Below are 21,607 nucleotides of genomic sequence, written 5' to 3' on the forward strand. Positions count from 1 at the left end.
AAATCACACACATTGGAGAGATATCTGCAATGTCTGTAATAAAGTATATAACTTGCTTTGAAATTAAATTTGATGTTTAAATTGTGGTAATTGAATTTCAACTGGTATAAATCACAGTATGAGGTTTATGGTTGTTCACTGACTGAAGTACTTAAATCACCAGTCTAGTTGTCATGCAATATGTTAATGACCTGTCTTAGTTGTCATACAATATGTTAATGACCAGGTGTATTCGCGAAGTATTAATTAACATAGTCTGTTTTGTTCGCCAGGTGCTGGGAGTCACGTGGGGCTCATTCTAGTTTGTTTTTCCCAGTATTTCGACAAAGGAGTTTCATTTTCACTGAACGCTATAAGGAGATGTGTTGTTTCCGAGTAAAGTTCGATGTCGTCGAGCGCACCCAGACGTATAGTATGAGAGTATACAGACATCACCGTAAAAGCCTGGGGAAATACTTCAATGACAGTTCGGTATGACGAAGGACCCTTGTGTAGAAGGTTGTCCAAAGTAGCCACCAACACTTAACAATCTCATCGTCCCTGGCTCTGTACTGTTCGTGTGCACACTACCGGTAAGACTGAAAATAGCATACCGTTTTCCTTCTGTACTGCTGTGCAGTGTCCTGTGTTTGACCATTTCTTGTTTCGACTAGAAAAGGAAAGGATCGGAACTATTTAATTTTTAGCGATTTTCCGTTCGTAACAAATAATTCACCAGTATGAGTTCTCATATGGCTGACCATGTCTCCTTTCGTACGAAAGGGTTTTCCACAAACGTCACATTTATATGGCTTCTCACCAGTATGGATTCTCATATGGCACACCATATTACCTTGGTCAGAGAATGTCTTTCCACATACATCGCATTTGTATGGCTTCTCACCAGTATGAATTCTCGCATGTTCGTTCACTTGTCCTTTCTGAGTGAAAGTCTTTCCACACACGTCACATTTGTATGGCTTCTCACCAGTGTGGATTCTTTCATGTCTGACCATGTTTAGTTTTACACTGAAAGTTTTTCCACAAACGTCACATTTGTATGGCTTCTCACCAGTATGGATTCTTCTATGTATAACCATGTTGTGTTTTAGATTTAACGTTTTTCCACAAACGTCACATTGATATGGCTTGTCACCAGTATGTATTCTCGCATGCCTGACCAAGGTCCACTTTCGTCCGAAAGTCTTTCCACATACATCACATCTGTATGGCTTTTCACCAGTATGAATTCTCATATGCGCAACCATTATTTCTTTCTTCATGAATATCTTTCCACACACCCCACATTTATACGATTTGTCACTGGAGTTAAAACTTATCAGCGAATGAATGTCCAGTCCTTCCATGGTTAATGTGGTATATAAATTCGTGCTCTATGTATTTTAACTGCAATAGATAATATTAAGTTATTACAAATACTGGTTAAACTTGTTATATATAACGATGTTGTCATCATTTTTTATACTCTACGTACGTAATGGAATGTCTGTGGTAACGTCACGTGTCTATTCACATTGTATGCACATATGGGACGTTTTTATTCATATGTGACATTTATTCGTATTGTATGCAAATAATTCTCGCATGTTCGTTCACTTGTCCTTTCTGAGTGAAAGTCTTTCCACACACGTCACATTTGTATGGCTTCTCACCAGTGTGGATTCTTTCATGTCTGACCATGTTTAGTTTTACACTGAAAGTTTTTCCACAAACGTCACATTTGTATGGCTTCTCACCAGTATGGATTCTTCTATGTATAACCATGTTGTGTTTTAGATTTAACGTTTTTCCACAAACGTCACATTGATATGGCTTGTCACCAGTATGTATTCTCGCATGCCTGACCAAGGTCCACTTTCGTCCGAAAGTCTTTCCACATACATCACATCTGTATGGCTTTTCACCAGTATGAATTCTCATATGCGCAACCATTATTTCTTTCTTCATGAATATCTTTCCACACACCCCACATTTATACGATTTGTCACTGGAGTTAAAACTTATCAGCGAATGAATGTCCAGTCCTTCCATGGTTAATGTGGTATATAAATTCGTGCTCTATGTATTTTAACTGCAATAGATAATATTAAGTTATTACAAATACTGGTTAAACTTGTTATATATAACGATGTTGTCATCATTTTTTATACTCTACGTACGTAATGGAATGTCTGTGGTAACGTCACGTGTCTATTCACATTGTATGCACATATGGGACGTTTTTATTCATATGTGACATTTATTCGTATTGTATGCAAATAATTTTTCCCAATGTGAAGATCAATGGGAGGGAGATAGTTAAGATTCACATTTACTTCGGTTTTAAGGCGTTCCTTAAATATCCTTAATATCCAACCTGCTAGTAATATTCAATCATTTTATATGAAAACAGGAGATATATTAGGAGAACAACCTGGATGAGTACAGAAGTCATTCAAGTCGGTAAATTGATGACGTTTTGGTCGCCTCCATCTAACGGTACGTAAAATGTTTCAGTTGTTATCGAGTGTTTTCCGTTCCAATTTCTTTGTATGAAGTATGAAGAGTCCTGGGAATTTGTTGTTCCATTCTATGTAAAGGTGATTATCACGATGTTCACGCCAACTACCGGTCAACAGACACTTAAATAATGACAAAACAGCGTTGTTTGAAGGTTGATACAGGAGCCGGCAAAACATAGTTATTTACCAAAAGTAGGGAAAAGGCAACATCGCAAAGACGTCGGTGAGAGCGGAACGACACCCGTATCTTACCGTCTACAAACTATAAAGCTTGAAACAAAGACACGCTGGAAATGATAACAGAAAACAACGCATATCATAATGGTGAGAAGGACAAATAGGTCTACTGTAAATTCAATCACGGGATTTACCATACAATAAAATATCTACATTTGTCAATCTCGCGAACCACTGGTAATGTTTGGTTAGCAAATTACTTCCATGGTTAGTGTCGGTGATGAAGACGATATTGGTAGTGGTGACGGTGATGAAGGTGGTGGTGGTGGTGGTTTTGGTTTGTGAAATAGTGTTGGTTGTCATAATGATGGTTGATAGTGGTGGTGGTCGTAGTGGCGGTGTAAGTAGTGGGTGACGGATCTTTTCGTCCCAATTTCAACTCGTCCGATTCGCATTGCCCCATTTTCAACTCATCTTAATTTCACCTTACCATAAACTCAAAACATTTGACTTTTAGACTGACTGGATTGTTTGTTATATTTTGAAGTATGAGTTATCATATGGCTGACAATGTCTCCTTTCGTACGAAAGGGTTTTCCACAAACGTCACAATTATATGGCTTCTCACCAGTATGAGTTCTCATATGGCTGACCATGTCTCCTTTCGTACGAAAGGGTTTTCCACAAACGTCACATTTATATGGCTTCTCACCAGTATGGATTCTCATATGGCACACCATATTACCTTGGTCAGAGAATGTCTTTCCACATACATCGCATTTGTATGGCTTCTCACCAGTATGAATTCTCGCATGTTCGTTCACTTGTCCTTTCTGAGTGAAAGTCTTTCCACACACGTCACATTTGTATGGCTTCTCACCAGTGTGGATTCTTTCATGTCTGACCATGTTTAGTTTTACACTGAAAGTTTTTCCACAAACGTCACATTTGTATGGCTTCTCACCAGTATGGATTCTTCTATGTATAACCATGTTGTGTTTTAGATTTAACGTTTTTCCACAAACGTCACATTGATATGGCTTGTCACCAGTATGTATTCTCGCATGCCTGACCAAGGTCCACTTTCGTCCGAAAGTCTTTCCACATACATCACATCTGTATGGCTTTTCACCAGTATGAATTCTCATATGCGCAACCATTATTTCTTTCTTCATGAATATCTTTCCACACACCCCACATTTATACGATTTGTCACTGGAGTTAAAACTTATCAGCGAATGAATGTCCAGTCCTTCCATGGTTAATGTGGTATATAAATTCGTGCTCTATGTATTTTAACTGCAATAGATAATATTAAGTTATTACAAATACTGGTTAAACTTGTTATATATAACGATGTTGTCATCATTTTTTATACTCTACGTACGTAATGGAATGTCTGTGGTAACGTCACGTGTCTATTCACATTGTATGCACATATGGGACGTTTTTATTCATATGTGACATTTATTCGTATTGTATGCAAATATGTGACATGTCTATTCGTATTGTATGCAAATATGTGACATGTCCATTCATATTGTATGCAAATTTGTGACATGTCTATTCATATTGTATGCAAATATGTGACACGTCTATTCATATTGTATGCAGATATGTGATGCGTTGTTTCTACTCAAAATCTAATGAGAAATTTCACATAATAAGTGGTGACTGAGAAGAATATTTGGATTATTAAATAACAATATCTTGATATGTAGTGGTATATTTGTTTACTATAGAATTGATTTACAAATATATTAATATATTTGTTAAACCTCAGACCTTCATTTAGTGGTGTGAGTTTCAATTGACAAAATAATGTACACATTCCTTAAATTCACATCACAAACATAGAAACCTATATGTGTAATTGCATTTCAAGAAATGTATAATTCACATAATGTATAACCAATACTAATGAAAGTGAGGCAATGACATTAATGTTAAATCGCAAACAAGTTGAATCCATAAGTAGGTGTTCTTCATGAAAGGTAGAAATGGGCGGTTTACAGAGAAAACACATACACTGTAAATAATCTTGCAAAGATCTGCAAATTACTTTACCATGATTATGAAAGGTATTGAGACGAGTTTGAAATCGGACGAGTTGAAATTGGGGCGAAGGGAATCACAATCAATATTATTCAACTTACATTGGTCTTTCTGGATCAATACATCGGCGGCTAATGTCTCTTCATGGCTGCTGCGTGTCTATGAACCAGCTAACTCTTCTGTACTGTTTTATATGTTCAAGTCTATTGTTGTACAGTGAAGATATGCAAATAGGAGACAGGTCTTTTTTATGTAGAATAGTCAGATATGCAAATAAGAGTCGCGGTTATTGAATACTGATGTTAATTAATTAACGTTTATTATTCTTTTTACTCAATTTACATATCGTTGTTTTATCTGTTACATACATTTTTTATATGAAAATATAGTAAAAGATATTAACTGATTTTAGGTTGATAAATTTGGAAACAGGCGAAATTCTAATACAGAAGTACAAATGTATCGATATAATGGATCCTATTGTTTTTGGCCAAGCACTTTAGCAAAACCAACACACAATTATAACTACAAAAGGGAACATTCCAATCAAGTACAAAGACACGTGAATAACAAAAGAATACAATTAGAAGAAACAATGGAAAATGCTATTAGTAGCGAGAACAATAAGTATCTAAAACCTAATCTCCGGTAATGTTATTATAGCTTTTGTTAGTTATAGTATCAAGTTCAAGTTAGAGTGCTGGGCTTGAAACAAAGGGAACCATTAGATTAGCTTTCAAAGAAGAGACTGGATGTCTGGAGACATCGATGTCGGCTAAATGTCAAACAAACTTATTACAATTTCAAAGGAATAGAATTCATAGTATGCATTCATAGTCGGCATTGACTGTCATAAGAATATATTGTTATAGAAAGTATTTGTTAAGATGGCAACGAACATTGATGCGTGGCAATGATAATTTGAATATCATGTGATCATATGTAAATATAGTAAACTCCCAACCAATCGGATGTTTGAAACGTCTCTTGACGCCGGATGCAGATTTAGAATAAGAATTGTGTTGTGATATTAATATGCGTTGCATATCGAGAAACGCCCCTTTTCTGGGCTATAAGATAGGATAACTATTGTAACTAGATATAGAGAGATATGGGTGGAGTGATGGATAGCAGCTTGGGACTTGTTGGGTAGATTTTTATATCTCCCGAACCTGTGTTGAAGTGGTGTTTGAGCCAGTGCTGATCAATAAATCATCTTGTAGTCATATCTTGGTCTAGTCCCTGTGCAGTGATTCTGAGAGTACCTCTTGCTAGCTAATTCCCTGCTAGAAGTTAAGTTGCTATATCGAAAGAGAATACCATAAACGAACCGCTAGCAACATATCCATACAGTAACCTTTGGTGAAAGTGTTAATAATTTCTACCTTTCATAGGAGGACAATTCATTAATTGCCAACTTTCTCCAACTTTTTCCATTTGTTATTTTCAATGACTTGGAATGAGAGAGGACAGGTTTGCAACAACCTTATCTTTAAAAGTGTAATAGTGTTCCAGAGAAAATATGAACACTTTCCGTGTTGTTTATGGGATGTAGACACGTGTTGAAAACCGTATTACGACACAAAATATGTGTCACAATTGTACAGCTATTTTGAGAATGCTAATGTGTTTTGTCAATAATCGCTAGGGATTTTATGGACACTTTTAGTTTGCTTTCATATATTGAGACTGAAACATACTGGAAATGGATGTCTATTAGTCTGATATTTTTGAAAGTCATTTGTGATATGTCGACATTTGACGTGAGGGTTGAATAGTTTCAGTCAATCATGGACGTGCTAATATTTTCGTCGTTCAGCCAAAGAAAATATGAGTCACCTAAGGGGCCTTTGTCACGACTCGTCTACCGACTCGTAGTTACAATCCTTCGGTCACGAGTATTTTCCGGCTGAATGTTTTTTTATAGTGTTTTAACATTACTAGTATACTATAGTCATTTAGGAATACATTCATTTAGACATTCACTGACAGACATTCACAACAATAGGAATGAAACACACCCAGCTAAATGAAAATGTACTTTATTGTTACATTTCAATATATCAAACAAACAAACAAACAAACAAACAAACAAACAACAACAAAGGTGGCACAAAGAAACCTGGGGAAGCATGCAACAATTGCTACCCAAATCATACCATTTTGAGAGATAACCTCTTTATGTTGTAATCTATGATGCAAACCTTAACACATTTTCTATGACTATCTTTATTTCAGACAAAAGTTTTACAACCAGACATTAATGAATGAATGAATGCAAATTGAATTTCCAAACAAAGAACTATAAATTTAAGTTAAACACTGAAACCATTCAAAATGAATATACAGTAGACCCTCGCTAACTCGCGGGTGTCCGGGTCCATCAAGAAACCCGCGACTTAGCGAGGGTCGCGACTTAGCTTACTTGACTTACTTGTACTACCAAATCTACTTAAAACACAACAGTTACTCTGTAATGAACTTAAACTCTAAACTTAAAAAGTGTGATGGACACAAAAAGATAAACATTACGCGCACAGTATGTGGGAAAACATATACAAGTTATTTAACAACTAAGCTACTACTCAGTTGGATGTTTACTCTGTGTAAAATTCAAATACTAAACCTTTCTCACTAACTAACATGGCATTTAACCCCTATGGATTCTCATATGTCTTAACAAGGTTCCTTGTTGTCTGAAAGTCTTTCCACATACGTCACATTTGTTTGGCTTCTCACCAGTATGGATTCTCATGTGATTCACCATGCTTACATTCTGACTAAAACGTCTTCCACACACATCACATTGATATGGCTTCTCACCAGTATGGATTCTCATATGTTTGACCATACTTTCTTTTTGACTAAAGGGTTTTCCACATACATCACATTTGTATGGCTTCTCACCAGTATGGATTCTCATGTGTTTGACCATTCTTTGTTTCAAACTAAAGGTTTTTCCACACATGTCACATTGATATTGCTTCTCACCAGTATGTATTCTCGTATGGCTGATCATACCTTCTTGCTGACGCCATGTCTTTCCACACACGTCACATTGATATGGCTTCTCACCAGTATGTATTCTCATGTGTGTGACCAGGCTTTCTTTCTGACTAAAAGGTCTTCCACACACATCACATTTATATGGCTTCTCACCAGTGTGTAATCTCATATGTTTGACAAGGCTTCCTTTGACATTCCATGTCTTTCCACACACGTCACATTTATATGGCTTGACACCAGTATGGTTTCTTAAATGATAAGTCAGTGCACTTTGGTCAATGAATGTCTTTCCGCACACGTCACACTTATATGGCTTCTCACCAGTATGGATTCTTCTATGTCTGACCATACTTCCTTTCTGACTGAAAGTGTTTCCACACATGTCACATTCATACGGTTTCTCACCAGTATGGATCATCATATGTTTGGTCACATAACTTTGGTCAATGAATGCCTTTCCACATACTTCACATTTGTGTACTTTCTCACCAATATGGATTTTCATATGTCTAACTACATTACCATAGTCAGAAAATGCCTTTCCACACACGTCACATTTGTATGGCTTTTCACCGGTATGAATTCTCATATGTGTGACCATACTTCCTTTGTGTCTGAACGTTTTCTCACACACATCACATTTGTATGGCTTCTCACCTGTATGAATTCTCATATGTGCAGTCATGTGTCCTTTCGTCTTCAATACCTTTCCACATACCTCGCATTCGTCATTGGAGTTAAAACTTATCTGGGAATGAATGTCCAGTCCTTCCATAATTGATGTACTATATAAATTATATTGGTCCTCTCTATGTATTTTATCTGCAATATATGAAATGAAATGGTTACAAATATTGGTGTAAGTTGTCATACTTAACGATGATGTCAAAGTTCATTGTTTCAATTCTTTATTTACTTTGATCAATTGGGTATGAAATTGAATTCGTCCTGGACATCCTTTTTACAGTGTGGACAATATCTCGTACGCCTTAATATACCATGATCTATAACGTATAACGCCCAGTTTCTATGTTTAAATTGTGGGACGAGAGACGATATACAAACTTGGTATCGGCTTACCTAAATAATATTGCAAACGGAATGCATCATTCATTTCAGCGATGCATGAATTTGTGGCGCGAGGCTCTGTTGCGCTTGATCAAAAATCCTTTTGCCTAATAACCACCCAAACGCTATATGCATGCAACTAAGACGATTGACAGAGTGTTATGCAATATACACGCAGATGCCACATTCACTACGGACTCTACTTACTTGTCTGTGCTACGGATCACTAGCACAGTGACCTCTGATGAAAGGGGAGAAGTTGGTATCCCAGACATAACTTCCATTCTCTTCCAGTAGTGAAATCGCAACGTCAATAACAGTAAAATATCAACAGATAACTATGTAACGTTTTTGAACAAATGAAGTAAAATCTCTCAAAGAATACCGACACCCGCCCAAACGTGTCCGAAATTCAGTGATGACCGAGTTAAATTCTCCTGAGTGAAAGAGGGCGACTTTATTGACCTACACATAGATAAGTAAACTACTTATTTGTGACCTCCAGCATGTCTCCTCGTCTCTTCGTATTTGGTGTGTTGTGATTCGCCAAATATTAACTCGTCCCATTTCCAACTCATCTCAATTTACTTCTAACCACATTTGAAACACGCCAGATAAATAATAATGCTAAATTTGTTCGACTTACATTGCTCTTTCTGGATCACATCGGCGGCTACTGTCTCTTCATGGCTTTTGCGTGTCTGAGAACCACTAACTCCTTTATACTTTTAAATATTCAAGTCTATTGTTATACAGTGACGACGGGACACATTGTTTGAATAGTGGTTTACAAATAAAGGGTATGTCTATTTATATTGAAGTGATATGCAAATAAGAGACAAGTTGAATACTGACACTCTTAACTTAAAAGTTGATGGACAAAGAAAGATAAACGTTACTCGTACAGTATGTGGGAAAACAGATGCAAGTTGTTTCACAGCTAAGCTATTACTCATCTGGATGTTTACTCTGTGTAAAATTCAAGTACTAAACCTTTCTCACTAACTAACATGGCATTGGAGTTAAAACTTATCAGTGAATGCTTATCCAGTCCTTCCATAGTTGATATACTATGTGAATTATACTGGTCCTCTCTATGTATGTGCAATATATGAAATGACATATTTACAATTATTGGTTTAAGTTGTTATACAAAACTATGTTATCATCATCATTTATACACTTCGTCCATAATAATGGAATGTCTGTGTTAACCAACACAGGTGAGATTTAGAGCCCTTCCTTTTATCTCTGCTATATCTATTGCCAATATTGACGATATATCCTGTGATAATGCACCCTTACATAAAAGGAGCTGATATAAACAATGCATCCATCATATCTGAAGCGTATCGGACCATAGAAGTATAACCCACGATCGGACTAACACTCGGCTAAATCTGTATGAACAGTTTGTTCTGGACAAACGACTAACCCTGTCTAACCACTATACCTCAACTGACAATGTTGATTAGAAAAGTTTAAATTGGAAACATGGGTTTGTAAATCCTTTTTGTTGGTGGTGGTCTACAGTTTGGGAACATGTTTCGACTACAACAAAAAATATAATAGAACACGTATGTACGAATTGATGAGTGCATAGTCACATGCAGACACAAGAAAATAAATGGTTTGTAGGGAAAGAATGAAACACATAATATATTAATATCTCAGAAATGATAGGGAACCGAGTATTAGTGAGATATCTAGAAAATAGAAGTATCAACCCATGTCTACACTAGAACGTGTACGTGGTGCATATATTGGTGATGATGAATTCATTCCGTACTCTTTACTAAACCAATTATCCATGCCACATTCAATGTCACATTGGTCTTTACGAAATCAAGTAACGTGCATGCATGAAATATTAGATGTAAACTTGTTCAACTTACGTTGATTTTCTGGATCACTGTGTTGGCGGTTAGTGTTTTTTTTTACAGCTTTTCCGTGTCTATGAACCAAATAACTCCTCCACACTGTTTTATATTTTCAAATCTATTGTTATGCAGTGAAGATATGCACATAGGAAACGATTTTATTCATATTGAATAGTGCTATGCAAATTAGAGACGCGTCTATTTATAATGAATAGTGATATCCAATATGAGAGGCGTGTATTTAAGTTGTATTATTCTTTGCAAAGTTTCTCTGCTGGGGAGTAGACATGTTATCCCTGGTGGTGAGATGGTAACAATGTGATAGCAACTCCATGGTTACATAATGATGGAAGAAGGGGCGTGATTATCACATGATTTAGGCCCATTGTTTTGTCAGTGTCCGATTTTCATCAAGAATGTGTTAATGGGAGTAAATTAAAATACGGAGTGGCTATTACCATGGATACCTCAAGGTTATTACCACCATATGGATGGCAATGATAGCGAATTGGCTCTAGCAGTGTCAGACATACCAATGGCTCTTTGCATTTACCTAACAAATGAACCATCGCAAAATGTCGCACAAGTTCGATAAACGAAGATCGTTGGTTTAGAACAAAACCCCTCCCCTAAATGAACGTTCACAGTTGTGACATCGACACGTTTATATTGTTATGTTAACCATAGGGGCGTGTAATATTTCATAGATATATATTCCTACAGGAAAATGTTTTTCCTTACATGTAATAATAATAATAACATTTATTTCTTATTACATAATTGCATAAAAATCTCAATGTGCTTCTTCACATGTAGGAATATTGGGATGGGGGTTGGGGGGAGGGGCAAGTGCGTTTAGTAACACCCGTGAATGTTTAACCATTAACCATTAATGTAAGGGGTCAGACTTGATTAGCAAAGCTATTTTCTGACTCCTATTGCCTGTATAAATTGTGTATAAATATTTTTTTCCCAAGTGATCTGTAATTATTTCTTGTACAGGTAATAAAAATCAATCAATCAATCAATATATAGTCAAAAAGTTGTGATTTTAGTCTGTAGACCACGAAAACAACAATTGATATCAATGAAATATTACACGCCCCTATGATGTAAAGTATGATGAACACTGTAACGGTTACACTACTACAATCGATGCAATGTAAAAAAAACATTATGGTAAACATGAAGTTTCAACCTTATGAACCTGTTCACTGAGATGATGGCGTGGAAGTTTTCAAAATTTGGTTAGAAGTGCGCGAAAATGAAGTACAGCAATTGCGTTGTCGTCAGATCCCCTCCCTCCCTCCCTAAACGAACAAAGTTCGCTTATTGATGAGTCCGTGTGACTAAGTGCTATCTCGAAAGTAAGATACATCGTGCCGCCCTCACCGTCCAGGCGTCCTCCTCTCACCCTGGGAGGGGTTGACCGATGTGTGAGGGCGCCCCGACACGGCGTAGCTTTCAGACTATAAAGTGCGATCGTCCCTGATAAGATCTCATAGTTCACCGCCGTAAAGCTAACAGTTACATGACTATCCATCTCCATACGTATGTGATCAGTAAGATCGTGGATGTATCTTCTCTCATACACCCATGGTGAGATCATCATGATCATTATAGTGAACTGGTATCTGTAGAATAAGATGTACCGAAACCCATATTCTTTTGATATGTAATACAGAAGATTAATGATGGTATCGTTAGTTTTGAGTTTGAGATTTTTCTTTTTCCTGGTTGTTTTTTTGTTTGTTTGTTTTGTTTGTTTGTTGTTGTTGTTGTTGTTGTTGTTGTTGTTTTTTTGGGGGGTAGCTTTTCTCCTTTCGAGATTTAACGTCGCTGTGTTGATGTTTACATCGGCATTGACAAAAGCTCAAACAGATAAGAAAGAAAAAACACACCCAAGAATCAAAACTAACGCTACAATAATAATCGCAGCTACATGATGTAGATTGTAGGCAGTAGATCCAGGCCTACACGTTCATATATGTTATGTACGCAAGATGGTAGCATATGATAGATAAATAACATTCCAGGAGGGTTTTTTTAGCGACAAAATATAACCCGCGTATGAATACAGACTGGACATTTCTTTCAATCGTAGAAGAGAACGTCCCCTGTCACTGTTACGCCTGATGGCATTACATGGTCAAATCAGTAGAGTTCAAAGGTTGCTGCACATGCGCATGGCAGATATATGCAAGGCTGTGATCTACGATCGCTGTTCGCATGTCGGAAATAAAGGTAAGTTACTGCATTTTCTGGTGTTATGGTGACATTTGCTTGTCCTCTTACTGTTCTTCGTAGACCACTTGTACTCGAAGACTTGTTGACTAAGATTCGTGAGCGCGTATAAATGGTACACTACATACAATGACTGTACTGTCGAGCCAGACCCGATATTACTAGCTCATTAGCTGCAATAATTGTAGCGTTTGATGTGATTTTGAGGGCTTTTTCGTGCCTATTTTCGTTCCGATGTCTAACCCGAATCAAACGCTACAATTCCTCTAATGCAAACGCAAATAGACGGAAGCGATTCAGATCGGAATCGCAAAGTTGAATGAATATTTCTGCTATATTACGCCTTACCTGCCAAAATATCGGGCATTTCCGAACGCCGACATATTATTAGTATATTACGGAACCTTCAAGACCAAAGATATGTTCGACATTACCATAATTTCCCCCGAAAAACAGTCAAATACCACAGTATCAAGCAGAAACAGAAGTAGCAGAAGAGACAGGTTTTAGCTAGTTAATATGAATATAACACATAAACCAAAACTACGCCATTGGTAGTCTTACTGCTAGACGTTCGGGCTTTCTTTTGATACTATAAGCGAACGAAGTTCGCAGTGAGGGCTTGCCCGAACATCCTCGATAGGGATGTTCGGTCGTGTGTTGTATTGTATCGGAAGAACATCCGAGGTCTAGCAGATAGACTACGTCGTTGGTAGCTCGGGTCGTAACATTTCGAGTGAACTTTAGACAAGAAATGACAGAATACACAAGACATAGGTTGCAGTTAATGATCTAAAGTTGTTTTCTGTATTTTATAGAGTTGTTAGCAAGGCGACGAGTCGGAACCTCGCAGCCAATATATCCATCTAGCTATGTCGTTGGATTCTACATGTTGATAACACTAAATTACACTTTACTGGGCGTTGATATAATCACGAATGTATTAGGCGTAATAAAAAAATGTGTGGTTCCGGTTACCCTCAATTTTAGAATAGGTGGGGTAGGTAGATTTTTTATTTTATTTTATTACATATATTTTTTTCCATATTTGAGTGTCTAGTTCAGGTTTTCCATTATTTTCCAAATGGTATCTGTTTTGTTTATTTCTTCCTATCAGATGTACAGCCATCAGAGATTGAAAGAACAGTTATAGTGTCTTTTTAAGTTGATGGCAGTTTTCGCATCCACTATTTCTCGTGAGACTTCACAATATTTCTCGTGAGACTTCACAATTTTTGTGACTTTATAATTTTTTTCTTGAATATGTGAAAAAAGTTAGGGTTGGCAGTGAAAAGTAAGGAAGGGTCAGATAATCGAGGTAACCGGAACCAAAAAAATTATTTTTTAGGCCTTAGGGAGATCAATGATATAATACCAGTATACACTTGCATGTATATGACGGGGAGCATTTCTGAACGCAAGATTTCATGTTCAAATTCATTAAGGCCTAAAAAAAAAGTTGTTTGGTTCCAGTTACCCAACCTCACCTAGCGATGCTTATCACTTCTGTGTTTGTTGTGTCGCTGTTATTGTTAATATTAGTCTAGACTTGAAATATGTCTATCTTTGTGTCAAAAAATGTAATGTCCCATGAGTGAAACACCAAACCAACACCATTTTAGCTGTAATTTTGTTATAACTATTTACCTATTGTTGTTTTTACAGTAAGCAAGGATCAACATTCAGGATATTGATTGTTGTGAGAATCTGGAAAATTCAGACAAGAGCTGTAACTACAGGTAGCCAAGTACACATTCAAGTAAATGTTACATAATGTTCAGTCATGTAGACAACATGGCTGAACATGGAAAAAGTTATGTCAACAACAAGAGACACCAGTGTGAAGTGTGCGGAAAGAGATTCATTGAGAAAGGGAGTGTGACAGCACATATGAGAATCCATACTGGTGAGAAGCCATATAAATGTGAAGTATGTGGAAGGAGATTTACGTATAAAGGAGATATGACTGTACATGAGAGAATTCATACAGGTGTAAAACCCTACTATTGCGGTGTGTGTCTAAAGGCATTCCGTTTGAGAACAAGTGTAATTAGACATATGAGACTGCACACTGGTGAGCGGCCTTACAAATGTGAAGTGTGTGGAGAGACATTCATTCAAAATGGAAACCTTAGCAGACATATAAGAATTCACCACAGTGAGCATCAATGCACATGTGAAGTGTGTGGGAAGTCATTCACTCACAAGGGCAATTTGACTGAACATTTGAGAATCCATGCTGGTGAGAAGTCTGAATGTGATGTGAGATGAAAGGTTTTGTATTAGATAGACAGGAAAGATGACAAAGTGTATGCAAATCATCACTTGGGATCACCAGTAACATGTGTATTATGTAGTCAATCTGATTAAAATCTGATGTAGTGTACACAACACAATTTCTTTTTGGCTGTTATGTTTACTGTAATTTGTCCTTTTGTGAGCAGCCATTACATAAATTTGACACATTACCATAGTTTTTCCCAAGCCACACAAGAGTGCTCGATGAATTCTCTCAACCAATGAAAATGCGTAATGTGCCAAAACATACAGGTACAGTACTTCAGAGAGCTCTGTTCAAAAAGCGCTTGAGCACAGAGCGCAGACAACGATGATATCATTATTGTTTGGTGGTTCGCTTTGTTACAGTTTTGTTATGGATTCTAGTTGGCTACTCATAAGTATGAGATCCCTGTGCAATCACAAACAAGTAAGTTGTCGGTGGTACAATGAACTGCTACACTTCATCTGTACTGATTTAATAGTAAAAATAGTGTACAGCATGCATGTTGTAGTAATGTATGTTGGGGCAAATGGCAATTTCACATTGACGATATTACTTGTAAGTTTAGTAGTATTTGTAATTATTTTCTTTTGTACAAAATAAAAACAAAGTTGTTATTATATCACATGATGTCTGATAAGTGTTTAGGACGCCTTCAGTAATTACAGCCGGAATATTTTTTTTCACATTCTTCAAAGTCTACTCCCGGGTTTCCACTTCTTTCCTCATTGTGAACAAATAACGACTACTCTCTTACCCGTAAAATCGTTATGATTTCAATCGACAAAAAATACACGCATTAGGATGCTGTTTCGACTGATGAATGTCATGAGAAATTTGAACATACCAACAGTTTATACATGACATGGATTTTGTGTTGACTATCTCGAACCTCGGACCACTAATGGTCTGAGCTCGAACTCACGCCTGCTATCATGGATGTATAAGAGAACTAATACATCCATGCCTTGCTAAAATACACCACAGACAAGTACTTTCTTACTTGTCTAGGAATACACATGCAAAAGATCACAGTACATACAATACATCTGTAAAGTCATCCCCATGTCAAAATACACACACAAGCTGCATAAACCCTCATGTAAACATCAGAAATGTTAGGACTATGGAGTGAAGTATCTACTTGTCTGACAAAAATCCCAGTGGGTAGGACGAAAATCTTCCCAGAGCGTGACCTACTTCAGAGCCATACAACATAACTTGCCTATCATCACAGTGTGTAACTTTTTCCTTATTTCTGCATTTTTCATTCAATATGCTCTTTATTATAATAATAAATTTGACAGTTCCTAACAAGTAATAACTCAACTAAATCTCGCTCGATTTTCAATGTTTTCGCAAAACCTTTTACCTTTACCGATGACGTAGTGATGCTATAGAAAACAAACACCACCGATGGTTTCAAAAGAACTGAACAAAGGATACCCTTGAAGTCTACCTTAGACAACTATCAAATTCGTATTAACACCTCGGAACAATACCCATTGCTAATCTGTCTCTTACTTGTCAGTGAACTCAAGACTAAAGAAATATTGTAATGAAAAGCATTCAACTATAGAGAATGAAAGCATGACTGCTGGTAGGGGGTGATATCAAACAGAATTAATGAGACACTTCTCTAAAGAATAAATTAATATTAATTAGTTCCACGTCAACGATATACGGGTACATGAAGTGGGTATAAGGTTTAATCCAATCAGAAGTCTTGAAATGACTAGTGCTCGAGGCGTAGCGTTTAATTTGTTTTGCATGTGTTTTGTTATGTGGAAAAGTCCAGTTTCTGTGCCATATTTGTTACATTTTATGGTGCTAGGGCTTCATATCTCTTAAGAGCTGATTTTCTCCAGAGACAGAACTGTTGTAGTGGCCGATGTAGTGATCCGGAAAGATCAACGTAAGTCGAACAAGTTTACGACTATTTTATTCAAACACGTTAAATGATTTCGTAGAACTCACTTATAGGTCAATGTAATATGATTTCACGACACCGTTTAGGAAAGGTCATAAATGATTAGCCTTTGAGGGGTTAATACAACAATTTACTCGATGTCAGCACACATAAAAATATGTATCAAGTGTCAACGTGAATCGACAGAGGTTGGTATTGAATATGGCGGGACGCTTTGAATTTGTTGCCTCAGACTGACACAACTTATGAGTATATTTTTACATACAATCGAATTATCTCTATTTATGACCAGATTTGTGTGTGTCCCAATCACTAAAATACTAAGTATTTATAACATAGATTTTATTTCAATACTATACACATAAGATTGAAAAAGATGCGTTCGAAAAAAAAGTGATGTTAGGTACATTGTTTCTAGCAATCAACTTGTGTATGTGTGTCACTGCCATCCATTTCATGCTAATAGTCACACTACTGTGTTGTGGTACACATACATAATAATTTGATAGCTAAGTGGCTTGCAGAAATACAGAAATGTGTGGTTGAACTAAAACAGTTGTAACAGTATAATAGGATATGTTCTTAGACAGCTTGTTACAGTACAATAGGAAAAGCGAAGGTCAACCATATGTCCTGAGACAGTTTGATGTAGTACAATGGAAACGGGAGTGATCTCCGCTAGCATAATTAATTCTTTGTAACTAACTATACAACTTTAAGAGCTGACACAGGACTAAAGACAAAAGACGGGTATTGAAGCAACTGCATAAAAGAATTCATTAATATCAATAAGTCCACGTCAGAGATATAAGATTTTAATCCAATCAGCAGTCTTAAAATGTCGTAGAATATGAATTGTAATGCATTTTTTATATATGTAGAAACGCCCAATTTCTGTGCTATATATATATGTTACATTTTAATAGTACTGAGATGGAGGTCCTTATGAGTAGAATCTGGAGGGTGGAATCTAAGGGATAAGTCTATGGTGAAAGCTGGTTTTCTCCATGGAGGTATTAAGTCCTTCAGTCCTTCAGGAACGCTAAAAGTGGTGTGACTGGTCTTTACAACTGTTGATTTCGATGTTTTGCAGGAGTGCATTATCACAGTCATAAATATTGGCGACGAACATAGAAAAGTGATAAGAAATTGCTTTAAATCCCACTTGCTGGATGATACAGACATCCCATCATACACGTGTTGTATGTATACTGTAACACGTAAACGGTGATAACAACATTACCTATAACAACTTAAACCATGAAATGTTTGTAACATTTCATTTCAACTATTTCAGGTAAACAAACGACGAGTCAGAATTTACATAGCACATCAATTATGGAAGGACTGGACATTCATTCACTGATAAGTTTTAACTCCAGTGACAATTCGTATAAATGTGGGGTGTGTGGAAAGGTATTCAGGAAGAAAGGAAACCTGGTTGCACATATGAGAATCCATACCGGAGAGAAGCCATACAAATGTGACGTGTGTGGAAAAATGTTCAGACATAAATCAGCTATGGTCAGACATATGATAATCCATCCTGATGGACAGCCATGTACATGTGAAGTGTGCGGAATGACTTTCGGAAATAAAACACACATGGTCATACATAGGAGAATCCATACTGGTGAGAAGCCATGTAAATGTGACGTGTGTGGAAAGACATTCAATCTTAAAAGTAACTTGACCAAACATATGAGTATCCACACTAGTGGGAAATCATATAAATGTTATGTGTGTGGAAAGAATTTCACACAGAAACGATATATGGTTAAACATATGAGAAAACATACTGGTGAGAAGCCGTATAAATGTGACGTGTGTGGAAAGAATTTCGGACAAAAAGCAACTATGGTTGCACACATGAGCATCCATACTGGGGAGAAGCCATATAAATGTGATGTATGCGGAATGACTTTCAGAATGAAAGCAAACATGGTCAGACATACGAGACTCCATACAGGTGAGAAGCCATATAAATGTGAAGTATGTGGAAAGACGTTTAGTCGACAAGAACTTGTGGTATTACATACGAGAATCCATACTGGTGAGAAGCCATATCCATGCGAAGTATGTGGAAAGGCTTTCGGTCAGAAAGTAAATATGGTCAGCCACATGAGAATCCATACACATGTGAAGCCATACAAATGTGAAGTGTGTGGAAAGACATTCACTGCCTCAAATCACTTGGTCAAACACATGAGAAATCATACTGGTGAGAAGCCATATAAATGTGAAGAGTGTGGAAAGTCTTTCAGTCAAAAAGGAGACATGGTCACACATAGGAGAATACATACTGGTGAGAAGCCATACAAATGTGACGTGTGTGGAAAGCCTTTCAGTCGGAAAGGAGACATGGTCACACATAGGAGAATACATACTGGTGAGAAGCCATACAAATGTGACGTGTGTGGAAAGCCTTTCAGTCGGAAAGGAGACATGGTCACACATAGGAGAATACATACTGGTGAGAAGCCATACAAATGTGACGTGTGTGGAAAGCCTTTCAGTCGGAAAGGAGAAATGGTCACACATAGGAGAATACATACTGGTGAGAAGCCATACAAATGTGACGTGTGTGGAAAGCCTTTCAGTTGGAAAGGAGACATGGTCACACATAGGAGAATACATACTGGTGAGAAGCCACACAAATGTGACGTGTGTGGAAAGCCTTTCAGTCGGAAAGGAGACATGGTCACACATAGGAGAATACATACTGGTGAGAAGCCATACAAATGTGACGTGTGTGGAAAGCCTTTCAGTCAGAAAGGAGACATGGTCACACATAGGAGAATACATACTGGTGAGAAGCCATACTAATGTGACGTGTGTGGAAAGACATTCACTCAAAGTAGTCAGAAGACTAACCATATGACAGTCCATTAAGGTGAAATGTCGTACTCATGTGAAGTGTTTCATTCATTTACACAGCAAACACAGTTCACCTAGCTAAGTAGTAGCTAAGCCATGAGATAACTTTTGCCATTAACTGTACATGTACCAATAATATTTTTTAATATGGCAACTGTTAAGTATAACATAGGGAACTTGCAATCCAGACTGAGCATGCTCAGACGCAAAGGACTATAGGATTATCTGGGGTCATCGTATTACCTAATCTGGAGCTACCGATAAAATAAACCTCCCACAATGGCCAGGTTGACTATGAATTGATCATTTGTGGTTACAAACAATTTAACAATATTGTATTTAATACTAATTGATTAGCATTTATTATCACATTTCCCATGATGCAACATTCAACATGGCGGGTTTGCAAGTTCCCCTATTGAATACAGAATTGTGTTGTTAATAGATTTGGCACTACACACATGGTAAACATGTTAATTGTTCAATTTAGGTTATATTTCATTGTAATAAATAAATAATTTTTTTTCCATGATTACCCTTCTTTCTTTGTTTAGCCGTTGTTGTTGTTATTGTTGTTGTTTGTTTGAAATTATTAAATGTAACGATAAAGTGCATTTTCACTTGACTGGGTGTTATTCATTCCTATTGTTGTGAATGTCTGTCAGTGTTTACTAAATGAATGCATTCCTCAATGACTGTAGTAAGGTTAACACTATAATAAACAGCGTGTTTGGTTATAGAATATGGGAAAAACTTCAGCCTGGCCAATCCATTGTACTAAATTGCTCGTCCCTTACACTACTCTGATCAATGTTACCTTAGTAAATGACGTTTTACCGTCCCAATGGAAATGGGGGAAAGTTTCCACTATTTACAAGGATGGGGGTAACACAAACCCATCAAATTACAGACCTATTACACTTCTGCCTGTCTACACGTTCCAAGCGTTCTACATGGTCCTTGTCAATATCCTTTGATATGTAAGCTATACAAAATTGCCGTCAGTGATGTGGCCCTAAATTGGTTTAAGGATTATCTGACAACGAGAAAGGAGAGTGTCAATCTAAATGGAACACTAAATGAGCCACTCCCAGTTGAATATAGTGTACCTCAAGGGTCCATACTTGACCCCTTATTTTTTATTGTTTTTATAGACAGTTTGCCAAATGTTGTTTCTGAATGTAAAGTAGTGTTATATGCTGATGATACAGCGCTTTTTTATGCAAGTAAGGATGTTAGTGAAATTCAGGGGACACTAAACTGCGACCGAGGTAGGCTCTCTGATAATAAACTTACCTTAAATGTAAGCAAAACTAAAAGTATGCTACTCGGCACGTCCAAACGTCTGATCTAAAGTCTTCAACATACAGATAGCAGGCCAAATGGTGGAGCTTGTCCAGGCTTTTAAATACCTTGGTGTCTGGATTGACTCCCACTTAAATTGGAAAATGCATATAACTAAGATCTGTTACAGTAACAAAATATCACAAAGGCTGGGTGTGGTAAGACCATATCTTACATTTGATACTACAAAGATGCTTTATAATGCGATGGTACTGCCACTGTTTGACTGCACTGCAGTAGTGTG

At 37.0% G+C, this 21,607-nt stretch overlaps 2 protein-coding genes and 1 pseudogene across 2 annotated transcripts; 1 reads left to right on the forward strand and 2 right to left on the reverse strand.

Moving 5' to 3' along the window:
* Positions 1-671: 671 nt before the first annotated feature.
* LOC144453163 (uncharacterized) lies at positions 672-1,346 on the reverse strand. The gene has a single exon (XM_078144443.1). It carries the CDS (start codon positions 1,344-1,346, stop codon positions 672-674), a length of 675 nt encoding a protein of 224 aa, XP_078000569.1.
* A 1,829-nt stretch (positions 1,347-3,175) lies between these two features.
* LOC144453164 (uncharacterized) lies at positions 3,176-8,514 on the reverse strand. The gene is made up of 2 exons (XM_078144444.1): positions 7,415-8,514; positions 3,176-3,794 (listed from the first exon to the last, which is right to left on the reverse strand). Exons 1-2 carry the CDS (start codon positions 8,512-8,514, stop codon positions 3,176-3,178), a joined length of 1,719 nt encoding a protein of 572 aa, XP_078000570.1.
* A 10,209-nt stretch (positions 8,515-18,723) lies between these two features.
* On the forward strand, positions 18,724-20,034 carry LOC144453165 (uncharacterized; annotated as a pseudogene).
* The last annotated feature ends 1,573 nt before the right edge of the window (positions 20,035-21,607 follow it).

Source organism: Glandiceps talaboti, chromosome 23 (assembly GCF_964340395.1).
Source record: "Glandiceps talaboti chromosome 23, keGlaTala1.1, whole genome shotgun sequence".
Classification (NCBI taxonomy): domain Eukaryota; kingdom Metazoa; phylum Hemichordata; class Enteropneusta; family Spengelidae; genus Glandiceps; species Glandiceps talaboti.

Coding starts and splice junctions, on each gene's coding strand:
- LOC144453163 (XM_078144443.1), bottom strand. CDS start 1,346: ATGGAAGGACTGGACATTCATTCGCTGATAAGTTTTAACTCCAGTGAC.
- LOC144453164 (XM_078144444.1), bottom strand. CDS start 8,514: ATGGAAGGACTGGACATTCATTCCCAGATAAGTTTTAACTCCAATGAC. Junction 3,795..7,414: donor TTCAGACAACAAGGAACCTT/GTTAAGACATAT, acceptor AAAGCCATACAG/ATGTGATGTATGTGGAAAGA.